The following is a 14,453-nucleotide window of genomic DNA, read 5'->3' on the forward strand; positions in this document are numbered from 1 at the left end:
AAGTAGGGCCTACTCTCCACATTTAATTGCACTCATCTATCTACCTTTCTTCATTCTCAGATTCAAGGCTTCAATGTTGAAAACAACCAGTTTTCCTATGCAAGTGACTGTACAAGCTTCTTCACGCCTGGAATCTGGATGGGCTTGGTGACATCTATAGTTTTACTGTGGATCCTGGCCTATGGAATCCACGTGATCATGCAGCTCACAACAAACAGCAGATTTGATGATCCCAAAGGTCCAGCTCTGTCAGTTCCTCAGACAGAATAGCCATCAACAGCATTGATTTAATGCTGCTACGGCTTTTCCTGGTCTGATATTTACGATTTTTATTACCTTTCTGCTTCATAATATGTGTAACCTATAAAGATACCGCAGCGGAAAGGAATACTTAACATACGTATGAAAAGGATCCTTATGCTTGGCAACAATAATAATTCTACTTGTTATTACCATCATTTGTTAATAGTTATCTGTGCTAAGGGTCTGCGGTGAGGCTGTAGAGGTTATTACTCTACCTGGCTATTAGAAAGACTATTAGAAGATTAACTATTATTGGCAAAGAAAGGATATCACAACAGAGATAAATGAGAAGGATTAATAAATAACTTACTCAACAAGCAACTATATATTGAAACTACTTAGTCTCTTTAAAGGCTCTTTAGTAAGCATGGCATGTTGATGTATCATAAGAAGGCTGAACTGTGTCCTGTCATTTTTTCTGTTGAGAAAACCATCCACAAATGTACAGAACTAATAAGGTATAAGTCACTAAATAAATGGTCTTGAAAAATCTTTTCAAAATACATCGCTTTGTTCAGATGTGGTATAACAAATGAGAATGGATGGATTAAGGCTTATCTTCCCTCTGATGTCAGCTCATGCCTGTGAGAATTATGTTGAGTAGCGCTAACTCATGTGTTTGTTTTAGCCACGGACAGCTGATGGAGTTACTAAGCAAGATAGGTCCTTGTCCAAACTGATCACAAAATTGTATTTGGTGTCATGGCAATGAATGCAACTTTTCAAGCTCATAACCTAGTATGATTCAATGTGCCAGTGCAGACAGCATCTTAACAGAGATAAGGTAATTTTCTTAACACCCCTCCTTTTCCAGGTATCTTTGGAGTAGTTATGAAGTTTGTACAAAAGAGGAAAAAAAAAATTATATGAAATCATTAGAAATACTGTGCTAATGAACTGATTAAGTCTGAGCATGTTTATGGTCATCTCAGTGATTCCAGGAGCCTGAAAACATTCAGTGTCCTGGATTCTTCTGCAATTAATAAAAGACTCTACATCTTCTCATTGGGCAATCTGACCATGGAGTGAATTACTAAATGTTATGAAAAGCTAGGAAATAGTAAAAGAGCAATGGTAAATTGGTAAAAAAATGGTAAAAATAACATTTTCATTCTCTCTTCTGTAATGTTTTGTTATGACTGTGCATATTCTATTAGTAGTTAAAGAACAAAAAGATTTCATTTTGACAAAATTACATTTGTCACATGAGAAAAATTCTAACTTTTCTGATCTTGATCCATGTCATAGGACAATGATACAGAGGAAAGACAGTTAGAATCAACAATTTAACTAGACCAACAATAGTTTCTATCCATCATTCCTGGATGTCACTTTTTATTATGCAGTCGAAGAGGTAAATTAAATGCTGTCTGAAGCTATTCCTCCTGAATCATTCAATCCTGACCTGGAAAACAATAAGAAAGCTGGCATGTAACTAGCAGAGGTGACTTCTCTGCTGTAATACCTTTCCCAAATGTTTTTCAAAACCTCAAAGAATGCTGGCATTTGATCTACACAAAAACGCTGTGTTAGAAAGGCACATTTTCTTTGCAAAAATGAGTTGCCCAGAGAGACAACCGGACTTGTTTTATTAATTCCCCCTTCAAAGCAAGTTACATGAATGTGACATTGAAAATTGACATAATAGTCATGTAACTGATAGCTAGAAGAGAGGAAGGCTATTACAAAGGGCTTGGTTTGTAGAAGACAGCTTTCTTATGACTTTTATCTAGATTCAACAAAATTTGGAACAGATTTCATTCAACAGTGACGATATATAGGAACCGAAGAACAGCTTTACAAGGCCACCCAGCTCAGGATCCTATCTCCAGCATGAGGTATGACTATGGCAAGCACATGGTAGTACTTCCTGCAGATGTTCCACCAGTCTCCACCATTTAAGCTCAGGGACTTCCTCAGCCTCAGAGGTGGTGTCTTTGTATTAAATAGCTCCAGGTTTAGATATAGTCCATGAATTTGTTCAGCCTCCCCTTGAGCCTGTGGACTCTCCTAGACCTCACAGTGTCCTGACTGTACTGTGGCACTGGGGATACCTGTATCCTCACTTGCTTGCCTGGGCTGGACTCTGGAGAAGAGGAGGAGGAAACAGAGTCTCATATAGGCTGTACCATGGTGAAGAGATAAGCCTCTTTCAGAAGAGACCAAGCTGGAACAGATGTTGAAAGAGATGTTTGTTGGATTAGCTTTTTGCCTTTGCAGTAAAACTGAGGCCCTCAGAAAAGGGCCAGACTGAACTGTCTGCTGTGTTTGATATTACACATTCCAGGGTGAAGGGGAAGGCATTTTTTGGGGAGAAAAGCTTTTTCCTTCTACCTTCTCTCACAACAATGATACCATGAATACAGGCAAATAGAGCCTGTAGGGGCATATACTCTGTTTCTGTAGTGAGCTGGGACATCCCTGTGATGGAAAGCTCAAGCCACGTGTTGTAGCCCTTCATGTGGCAGGGTTATCCTGGTGAGGTCTGTGCTGGGAAAAACAGCAGAAAAGGAAGGGAACTACCCACAGCCCTAGCTGTCTTGGGGCCCAGGTGGACTGGGCTCTGGGGACAATGGACAGTCCCTCTTAGAAGAGGACCAATTGCTCTTTGTCCACATGTAGTGGGTTAACCTCGGCTGGCTGGCAGATGCCTACCCAGCTGCTCTGGCCTCTTCTCACAGAGGCCACCCCTGCTGCCAACACCTGGACACGGATACCCAATACACCACATCAGGGGGCCATGCGTGCTTCTGGAGTCCCCATGCCATCTGGAACTCCTGCAGCTGCACATCACGCCGCCCGGTGGTTGGAGACAAAGACAACTGATTACTGATTTCAGCAGGGCCGGATTCCTTCCTTTTAAATAGGGCTGGGCCTCAAGAAATTCTAGCAGGATTTTGCACTTGCCTGTGTTTGTTTACCTTTCTGAATACAGTTAGAAACCTGTCAGGGGCCTTCCAGTTTTGTATACTTCTGATTTCACAATTCAGCTTAATCACAGGTGTACCTGTTAAAACATGCTTGCTTTGGGAGCTGTTCCAACCAGAATATTAGCTCTGCCTGGAAGGTGTGAGCCTTTAGGACTTCCCCCAGCACTCACTGAAGTTGTCAGAAGTACTGACTTCCTTGAGAGCTAGCTCATTTCTCTATAAATTAAAAAAAAAATAAATAAAGATGGAGGGGATGATGGGAAAGAACGTCGGTTAGAAAAGTAGAAGCTTTTTTTTTGCTTTCAAATATATAAATAAAAGAAACTTTATCAAGAAAAAAATATCAGAAACTATCAAAAAACTATGGCACAACTTGAAAAAAAATCAATATAACTGTGAAAAATCAAGATTAAAACCAGAGAAAACCCAAACCTAAACACAAAAGTCCTGAAGCCATAAGTTAAGGTATTTCTTCACAAAATTCAACAATGATCATTTGTTGGAGGGGAGCTGGAATCTGAAGCTCCTGACATGATACAGGTTTGCTTTCTGTCCTGGTCTGCTGGTTTCTCTGCTTGCAAAATTACTTATTTCACAAATCATGTGGAAACCCAGCAATGACTTATAATGAAAAAGAATAATAATAGAAATAGTCCAAGAGTAGTATTTTTATCTAGGCAGTAAAGGAAGAGAAGTCATTCCATCTGTCAAGAGAAGACTCAATGAAGTAATTCGTTCCTCCTTTCCTTCTGGGTGCCTGAAAAATAATGAATATGCAAATTTAAATCAACTGATTTATTAGGCAGTGTCCAGGCATTAGAGGGCTCCATGATTATTTCAGCATAAGCTGGGGTCAAGCAGGGGAAACCAGAGATGCTGAAAACGAGGAATGACCATGAGACGCTAACTCCTAAGATAATCAGAGATACAAGAGGAAGCCTGAATGTTGGATACTGGTCACTGCTGGCAAAAATTAGCAGTAGTCTCAGAAAGTGGTGATGATTGTGGGGGCAAGTGTAGTGATAATCTTATCCCTACATTGAACAAGAGGATGAGACAACCCACACAAGGGGGGCAGGGACTCCTTTTCCTTCAGGCTGTTTCTTCTGTTGCATCTTGTGGTGGGTTGGCTGGCTGCCAGACGCCCACTCGGCTGCTCTCTCACTCCTTCTCCTCCTCAACAGGACAGGGGGAGAGAATAAGACGGAAAAACTTGTGGGTTAAGAGAAAGAAGGGGACACCACTTACCAGTCACCGTCATGGGCAAAACAGACTTATGGAAGATTAATTTATTGCCAATTAAAATAGGTTGGATAGTGAGAAACAAACACAACATTAAAACAAAGCCTTCAGTCTGCTCACATGCCAAAAAAATCCTATGGTGTCTACTATCTTCCAGTAAAGGAGTCTGATCTTCTCCAGTTTGCTAATAAAGGTTCTGCTCTCAGATTGATCCGTTCTCTATCACAACTTAATGCAAAATCAAGGAGAAAAGAGCTGTTTCTTCAGAACTCAGATTTCTAAAGGCTTAAAAATTATTGTAGTGCAGGGGAAAAAAAAAAGAAAAAAAAAGAACGAAAAAAAAAAAAAAGAAAGAAATGAGATCTTGCCAAGGGGTGGCTCCCTAAGTAGTCTCTCACTTCAATGTGGGCCGGTGTCTTTCTTGGTCTTGTGGGTGGATGGAGACTTACCTGTGTGGGTGGAAAGGAGACTTACGACAGTGACTGAGCCCAAGAGCAAATCATCTGCTATTGATGTCCCACAAATGAAGTGGCTTCCTTGTCTTCACCACAACTTTTCGTATGCCTCCTGTTTGAACACAAGTTCCCTGCTCTGGATTGGCTGGATTTCTGTATAACCCCTGGACCTGGTATGTTCTTGAATTATTATAGTTGAACTTAGACTGTTTTAGGTATTATTCATTATTGCCATGATAGAAGATAGTTTACTGAATGATCATATCTTTTCTGCTTTGCAAGTGGCAATGTGGGTGTCCAGTGGAAGACTATTCAAGTCTGTCTTAATACTCCTTCAACTAGTTGTGGAGAAGTAACGTAAAATGAATGGTGTACAGTCACCATGACATCATATGCAGCTTTCTTTAGTTAATGAAAACTGCAAAAATAAAGTTTGCAACATAAAAAACCCCAACAAATTCTTTCATAAAAGTACTTTTGGAAGGTGGATAAATTAAGGACTTTCCAATGCAATGTTTGAATTGTAATTTTGTGTATCCTATTTATTCTGGATAAATATGAATACATACGGATAGAGTGATCAATTTAGCTATTTAAAAGAGATCTTTCACTGAAGCATACTGGCATGATTTGAGATATTACTGTCTCTACCCTGCCTTTCATTCACATATGCCTGTGCCTCAGCTGTTCATTAACTGTTCAGACTGCTGTGCTCTCTTTTTCCACCAAGGCTGTAATATATCAGATTTTGCACTAGAGTAGCTGAGATGCAGGTACTGGTCTGGGTCTGTCATTCCTGCCACTGAGTAATAAAATCCTGGCAGAGGAGCAAAGCAGATTGCTGCAAACACGGATGTCTCAACACATTACAGTGATATTGGGGAAGGGTTTTTATTATAGCTGTCAAAAGGGGAAACCAAAGCATGCAAGCAGCCATGTGCCTTGTCAGGGTCAAAGACCGCATTGCCTTTAGCCTGAGAGGCAGGACCCACTCCATTTTGTGTGTGTTTTCTGTCTCTGCATGCCTGAACACAGTTCAGCTAATAATGTATGTCAGGGCAAGCTCAGGAGTGCTCTGTTTCATATCCTGCTACAAAGACCCCTAAAGGCTGTCCACAGCAGAAGACACCTAGAGGGCACCAATATCCACCTGTGGCCACCTTCTCTCACTCTGTATCTTTAGACTGCAATTGAACAGGGATGTCCCAGGCCCCCAATGGTCCCAACCTTGCTCTTCAGTAAAAAAGAGGAAGAAGAAATGTGGAAGAGGAGGGGCAATACAGATCATCCTCTTTTCTGCAATAGACAGTGAGAGTCCTTGCACTTCTGAGTGGTTGCCAGTCCTACAGCCCAATGGAAAAGCAAAGCTGGCACCAAGGGGCCCTGCCACTGCCGGTGAGGTTGTGCACACCTGCGTGACGCTGGGCTGTCTTGGAAGGTCCTCTAGGTCTTCAACTTTCTCTCCCAGAACTGCTCTTTGGGGCTGTCTGTGAACCAAAGCAGGAGCCGCCACTTTGGCCGCCCTCTAGAAACTCTGGGGTAACTGAAAGGGAGTGGGAGGAGGGAACCCTGCACCTATACCACATTTATCTTACCACATGCACAAAGCAACAGAATTGGACCCCAGAATGTTTGAAACAGGCAGCTGAATTCTGAATGGAAAAATCTGAGGTTTCATCTATCTTTTTATAACTAACTAGTATTACAATTACAAAATAGATGGTCTGTTTCTTGTGCTTGTAGAGCTTTCATGGACGTGTACTTATACAGCAAGCGTGGAACAGTTGCATCAGATTTCATTGATTTAGATTTTTCACAGAAGTTTTTGTGGGTATACTGGTTGGTTCTGAGGCCAGAATTTAGACCTTAATGGCTGACTGCTACCAATTTGTGTGGTCTAATAGTGATTAATAGATACCTAAATGGAGAGAAATTTGGGGGGGGAGGGGTTATGGTTTTTTTTTTTATTTGTTTGTTTGCCTTAAATAGCATAAAAAATGCTTTGTTGGATGTATCAGGGAATTTAAAGTTTGCTCATGTTCTGACATAATTTGAACCCATTTCTTCTAGAATTGCTTTTGTAGCACTCTGAAGTTCAAGGGGGCAGAAAGGGTTTAGTGGTGATAGATTGTTGGGCTGAGCATGCTTCTGGCAACAGATAAATGAGCTAAAGATTAACAGTCAGTTTTCTTAATTGTAATATCTGAAACTCTTCCCTGGATAAAATTGGTGTCTAAGAATTAAGAAAGACATAGGATTTTGCCTAATGAATCACTATCTTCTGTTTGCTATGAAACTCTTGGCTAACATGTGAGCTAGTTACTTTTACCACCTTACCTTATCAGAAAGGTGAAGGACTCCTTCAGTAGGGTCATTGTGTTCATCTGGAATAGCCAAAGGTTTCACTCCAAAGATTCAGTAAGATTGCACGTTACTCATTAAGTAAAATCTGCATCTTGTCTAATCAGCAACGTATGTGTCTGCTGCAAATCCAGGGCTGGATTCAGCTGCTGTGCTATGGGACTCTCATTCCGAAAGCTCTTTATGGTGAGTCCGTTGCTGTATCTGGAAATTACATAGTGATCAAAATTATAGCTCATGTGCTCCTCCTCTTTGACACTGTAATATATTGGGCCTCCTGTCTCAAAGTGTTAGCAAAGAACTTCAACAGCAATATAGTCTGTGCTCCAGCCCTTTGCATGCTTTGTAGGAAAGGAAGTCTAAAGGGCACTTGCAACAGAGGAGATGGTGTCTGTTGTTAGTGTTCTAAGTGAAATAATTTCATTATTGTCATTACATATTATTGGTTTAGTGTATTTGGAAGGAGGATGATCTTTTCCCTTTAAACACTAAGTCCAATGTTAAACAGTTACCTATTAGATACTTCTAGTCCTGTGAAGGAGCTTAGTAACCTTAGTATACTGGTGGTGCTGTGGTGGTAGTCATTTCATACCAGATACTAACACTAGCCTCTGATACAGAAAGGGTCTCCAAATCAAAATGTATTGATGGAAATTGCTTCATCTGTATGGAAAGACTGCAGCTTTTTGACAGAACATAGCCTCTATTTACTGGCATGCTACAGCATGGTGTGAAATTGTCTATTAAGTGAAGAACACAGCTTATATCTGAGATGACACTGGTTGTATAGGCCATATGGTTTGGCCAAGATGCCAAAATTAGCAGTTTTCCCTAAAAACCTGAAGGCTTAATGCAAAGATTATTAAGATTTATGTCTCCCTCCTCTGCAGTGTGGTGTTCCCACCACCTTTCAGAAACGCTGGTGCTCCAGCACCATTCACCAGTACAGCTCCCTGCAAGAGCCACCCAGTCTGCTGATCTCACTGACTGACCTTGACCTTGCTTAGCTTATTCAATCCTACCCAAGGTGCTTAGGACTGGACATCATGAGTCATTGCCTAATTTTTCTAAAGTTCAGTTTTTGTAAGCTCACCAGAAACGCAACCCAGAACTTGCATCTGCTCGAAAACATTTTAGTCAAAAAGCTGGAAGCCAAACCTTAAGTCTCCTTCTGATGAAAAGAGCTGTACTTGCTCACATCTAGATAAATTCAAACTGAATTAGAAAATGGAGGAATTGAAAAAAATTCCTTCTTATATGCATGAGCTCTAGAATGAGATTGGAAGACCTGCACAGGATACAGGACTTCTGTATAGATCTATAAAATGCTGCAAAAGTTTAAATAAGAAACCTGTAAAGAAGAAGATTAAATTCCTCTCTTCTTCCCAATTTCCTTCCTGTGGGGAATAATACATAAATAAATAAATGGGAAAACATAGCAGCTGCTTTAAAATGTCAAGAATGTTTCTGTCACCACAAACTTTGTTCAGTAGGAATGCACATGTTGTGAAAAACAACGTGCAAACAGATTTTTCTCTGCATTAAGCTTTTATTCTGAGAAAGATCTGTCTACCGAAAAGAGTGAGCACCACTATATTTATTCTTTGAAAACAGACTCCGAGGGAGACTCTGCAGTGTCAGACTGCTCCCAGTTCTCCTGTTCACTTGCTCTGAACGCGTCAGGCAGGGAAAACAAACACTGCGCTGCGCCGTTCAGGTCCACCCCCTTGCAGACTGACGGCTGGCTTGCTTCATGTCATCTTGCAATTTAGGGAGCAGGGAAGGAAGGTGTCCTTCTCTCCCTCTCTATCCTTGCAAGCAGCAGGCACAGCAGCAGTATCTATGCTCTCTTGAAAGCAAAGAGTGTTTCTGAAAAGCACATCAAGTGATGTTAGCCCTCTTCTCCAAAAAAACAAGGTATCATCCTGCTCCCTAACAGGCAGAAGTGGTTCGGCAGCTGAATATTGAGCCTTCTGCTGTTTCATCCTTTTTGTTCACGGGGCTATGTTGTCCACCTGGACATCTGACTTTAAGCTTTGCTTGAATTGAAGCTCGCCTCATTTCCTCTTTTCTTCATATTTGTAATGGGTCTGTTTGCTAGTAAACAGCAGAAGTGAGGGGTGACCTGATCTGATTTGGAAATACTGTGAAGTCCGAAACTCCAGAACATCCCCCTTCTCCCACACACAAGGCAGCACCTTCTAGCTGGTCCTTCCTGTTAGGTGACCCAATTGCTTAGAGCTGAGCTCAGTGCTTAAAAACATTTGGCTAGTGCAATGCATATCTGAGAGCAGCACAAGTACCATTTGTGGTCCTTTGCAGAGGGAAAAGCTGCTTATTTGTTTAGGAAATAGAGGCTATAGTGCTTAACTTGTGATATTTCAGTCACTTCCATGGCAACAGGCTCTGAGAGAGCAAAGCAGGACTTCATCAGATTGCATAACAGCTTGAAAACGGAATAGAGAAAATTTTACATAGTGACACCGTGAAGTTTCCTTTAACTTGAATTTTACCTCTGTTAGTTAACTGATGATTTAATCAGTGAAGTAATTGCTGTACCGCCAAGCAGTTATGAGCAAATTGGCATTGATTTCTTTCATTTGTCAGGCATCCTTTGTTTCTGTAATGACAGGGGATGTGCCAGCACAGTGTGGTGCCCCTCTCCCCCTCTGCCCAAGGATAAGACACGCTATCCGGCAGATGCCCTGCAATGCTAACTGTATTTAAGGGGCAGCATCAGTTATAAATGATGGCCTGGTTCAAAGGCACGGGAATTTTTCCATCTTCTGTGGGCTTCAGATTTGGCCTGATCTTAGAAATGTGGCATAGCCCATTGCGTGGTCTACTGAGTAAGAGGTCGCAAAGCACGTGGCTGAGTGACAGGATTGTGAACCTCCTGTGTTTAAAGGCAAACCCTTTATATTCCCAATCTGAACTAGCTCTGGTCACTGGGATTTTAATCCCCTCACCACAGGCAGGGAGAGGGAGAGACTACTTTACCCCTCAGGTCCTTGTGTTATGAGCATCACTTGCACAATTTCCTTTGGCTGGCTCACGCAGGTAGCGCCAGAAAGGGCTTCGGTGCCCATGTGTCAAAGGGCTTATTGTCTGCAGCTGTCTTTCTCAAAGTTTGGCGACACAGTTCAGATTCAGGATAAAATATCAGCCTTTTTGGAGTTTGTTCGCAGGGAACAAGGCTGACGTGCATCACTCCTGTGTGAGAGATGCACAGGCACAGGGAGTCCTGTGCTTTCTGCCTGCGCCATCAGGCCCCATGTGGCCCCGCAGAGTCCCACGTCCCAGGTTCATGCTGCCTGTCCTTGCTGCAGGCCGCTGTGTTCTTTAGGCTCTGGGAGCCAGAGCAGGACCTCAGCCTTGGAGAAGGCAGCCAGGGCACGAAGCAGACTGCTGAGGTGACTGAAATGTGGTGGTGATGGGACAGCCCTGGTGATGCTGCCTGCTCTCTCTGTGCAAGAGTCTTCCAGAGCTGGGTTTACTATGTGGCCTGTCAAGAGAGAAGACAGGTGAGGAAGATATTAACAGGGTTAATGGTTTTTAACGGGGCTGTTGACAGCACAGTTCCCTTTGCCTCCAAGGCTGAGCAGCAGGGTCTAACTGAGTGCTGGCCACCAAAAAGCCATTTGGTCCACACAGTTGAGAAGTCTTGAGCCAGGCAGATTTGACATTTGGTTTGTTGGTACGGATGTTTTCATGCTGATCCTTTAAATAGAAACTAGGTCAGCTGCAGCCAACTGGAAAGAAGGCAAGATGGGGGAAATTGCTCCCAAGCCAGCGAGCATGCTGAGGGACCGGGAAGGTTCAAGAGCTGGCAGGGAGAGGTAGTGAGGGAGCAGGGCACGGAGCTGGGAACCTGCAGCTCAGAGACGAGAACTGCTGCGAGGAGCAGGGAGCAGCCGGCCAGCCCCTGCCAGGGCCAGAGGGAAGCCTCTCCAGATCAGGGGAAGCTGTGCAAAATTTTCTGTGGTCCAGAAGCCACAAAACCAGCTAAATCAAGCCCAGAATAAAGGACTGAGTTGGAGAGGGGGAGCTATGTATAAAAAAATATTGTTTATATATTGAATTTTATTAGTATCTTAACTAGCTGATTTTTTTTTTCTATTTATAATGTTAGCTGACTTACTTTATGCTATAATAAAGCCTGGCTTTTTTTTTCTTTTTTTTTTCTTTTTTTTTTTTTAAGGTTTAAAGTCACCAGGTTGCCTTTGAGGAGCCTTATAACAGCTTTCAGTCTCGTCACCCGGCTGTGGTCAGCTATTCCCCAGCCCCAGGAACATGAACTTGAGCCTGGCTGAAGACCAAATTGTTATAATACAGAGAATTTCTCTCCTTGGTTGCTCTGCAACCAGCAGCAGCAAGTTTCCTGTTGTTAGATCACCCTGACACTCTGCAAAGGAATGTGGAGGCATTGAACCTTGTGACAGAATTTGCAGACTGCTTGATTAGCTGAGAGACTTTCCAGAATCTGACAGAAACTCTCATTAACCCCCCATTGTTGTTTTTCAGAATACCTGGGGAAAGGGGGGGGTGTCTGCATAAACACAGGACATATATGTCCTGTAAGAGAGAGCTGTCATGACCACCCTTGAACGTGTTTGACTCTAATGGGTTAGCAGTGCCTATTGTCTGTATGTAGCTAGAGCACAAGGACCCTAAATGAAATGGGAGCCCATTTGGTGGATGCTATTAACACACACAGCAGAAATCTCTGTTTGCAAACTGTCTCAGCCTCAGCAGTCAGAAGACACAGATCTGGTTTCGGAAAGCATAGGTCAGGCTGCCATCCCTCCTCTGGACCAGGGCTGCAGAGTGGGCCACTGCTCCCCTCTCGCAGCTGTGGGCAGGCAAGAGGAATTTGGCTGTTTGGGCAATGATTGCTGTTAACTAGCAGTTGCCCGTCCTCAGGGAAAAGCAGCAAGCCCAGTGGAGGTGTCCTGTAGGAAAAGCCGAGGTGCAGGATGAGCCAGCGTTGAGCTGTGCCAATCTCAATACATGGTGAGTATTGTATGGGTGGTTTTTTTTTCCATGAAAGTTACTGTGTCACACAACAGGAAAGGAAAGAAAAGGTTAATTTCATTGAAATGCTGACAATTTGTTTAAAGTGTATCCAACAGTCGGCCAAGAAGTTCATTTAAGCTACTGCTGTTCAGTTTGCTTTGTAAGAATCCAGCCCTTGAGAGCCCAGAGCTGCTGTGTCTTGCTACCCAGCAGCACACACAAATACAGTGTTTTTCGCTGAACTATTTGCTTCTGCCTTCTTCATGAGTAACATTATAATCATTCAGGATATGTTTTAGAAAAAATGACCCTGTTCTGAAAAAGTCTTACTCATATTTTTTTTTTTCTTTTAATTATTATTCTACTATGGCTGGATTATTTTTTTGGGGGGTGGGGAGAGAATGTAATCCAGGATTTAATTTGGAAGAACCAGAAAGACAGGATGCTTGCAGGGATATTTGGAGCTCATTCCTACAATCTGAATCTGTAAATCTTTTACAGAGCTATATATGTAAATTGGCTGGTTGTTAATCTTTGCAAAGATTAGGAGTAAAGGTAGTGACCTGAAGCAAAGTTAGAGGGTACAGTGATTAACATCTCTCCATAACTAATTTCAGTAAGGAATTCCAGACTGACATACTTTACATAATTTTGGAGTTGTACATCTCTCCTCCTTCTTCATATTTTCTTGGGAATTGGAAATATACGGCTAATGAAGCCTTTCATATAAATGTAGAGAAATACTGTTGATTTGTAAGACATAAAAGACATTTCTGTTTTCTGACCTGTTAAGTATGTTTTGTGTCACTTTCTTCCTGATTTACACCCACTGGATCTGGTGATTTGACTTTCCTGATCTAAGCAGATCCTTCAGGCAAGCGGCTCATTGGAGTGGGTCAGTAGAGCTGGCCAAGGCAGGGTATTTCCAGTTCACAGGAGCTATTAATATAAAAACTTACTTTTGTTTTGAATCAGATTGAAACTAGATTAAAAGCAAAAAAATGTTGCAAGTTAGAAATTTAAGAGAGAGGGAACTAATCTTTCTAAGGCATGAGGTGTTTCCAAAATTAAATTGTCCAGCTGGCGTTGGCAGCTGCTGCTGGAAGTGTAGCCTGGCTACCTGAACAAGTTTCTATGCACCACTGTTACCGATATAGCAAGATCTAGAGCATACAGTCGTTCGTTCCTGCTTCATATTCCTTCATACCTTCAGCACAAAGGTAATAGCTGACATGCTGTAAATCCATCTCCTAAATTTTGTCGAGATCGCTCGTTGGAGAAGCCCTGCCTACCACTGATGTAAACTTGTGCGAGCCCATTGACCGCGGAGGCTGGAGGCTCATCCTCACGTGACTGAGCTGGCAGGGAGCCGGGGAGCTGCAGTGCTCTGTTGGGGGACCAATTTCTGCAGGATTCTGCTGGAGGCTTGATGAAAATTTGTCACCAGGACTGAGAGGCTTCTGCAGAATGTTTCCAGGTGTTGGATGGGGGGTGTCCAATAAAACAGCACATCTCAGAATTCCTAGCCTTGCTCCTATCACTTTTCTTACATTTAGCCATTTCTGTAGGGAATCACCATGGTTTCTATCCATTTTTCCATCATGGTCAGCTCCTGAGGGAATGTGAATATCCCCCAGGACTGCAGTATAACCGAACAGATTTGTTATTTATTAGGTGCCCACTGTGTACTGAGAACTCCTGTTGGCTTCAAAAGATGACACAGGTAGGCTTTAAATGAACAATTGCTGAAGACCTGAAATGCACACACAGGAGAGAAATGCTCTTAAAATATCTTAAGAACCTAAGTACAGGCTCAGAATTACTTCTAATAACAAAATAATAGCATCTTTCTGCGGTTTTTATATATCCTCTTAGGTAGGATTAAGAAGAATTCTGAATCTTTCCACAAAAATGGCATGGCCCTACAATATTAATTTACAGCTTGCTTTGAACCTGAAATAAGTAATTACTTCAGAATAAAGGAGAAGAGGATGGGTGATAGCCAAACCTCATGATTCGCCCTCCCTGATCTTTCAAGCTGTTAGAGTTCAACACTGATCCAAATTCAAATGAGGCAAATTGTAAGAGCCTTAAAATCTGGTTCAGTGCAACTCTGGAGCTGGTTTCTTAACTTGGTCTATTTTAA

The 14,453-nt window shown here is 42.3% G+C and overlaps 1 protein-coding gene across 1 annotated transcript in view; it reads left to right on the forward strand.

Annotated features, from left to right (window-relative positions):
* ATP6AP1 (ATPase H+ transporting accessory protein 1) overlaps positions 1–804 on the forward strand; it is a 59,807-nt gene extending 59,003 nt beyond the window's left edge. The window contains exon 10 of the mRNA XM_076329879.1: positions 61–804. Coding sequence (XP_076185994.1) covers positions 61–270 — 210 coding nt within the window. The 3' untranslated portion in view covers positions 271–804. The remainder of the gene's footprint in view (positions 1–60) is intronic.
* The last annotated feature ends 13,649 nt before the right edge of the window (positions 805–14,453 follow it).

The sequence above is a fragment of the Aptenodytes patagonicus genome, chromosome 1 (assembly GCF_965638725.1).
Source record: "Aptenodytes patagonicus chromosome 1, bAptPat1.pri.cur, whole genome shotgun sequence".
Lineage (NCBI taxonomy): Eukaryota > Metazoa > Chordata > Aves > Sphenisciformes > Spheniscidae > Aptenodytes > Aptenodytes patagonicus.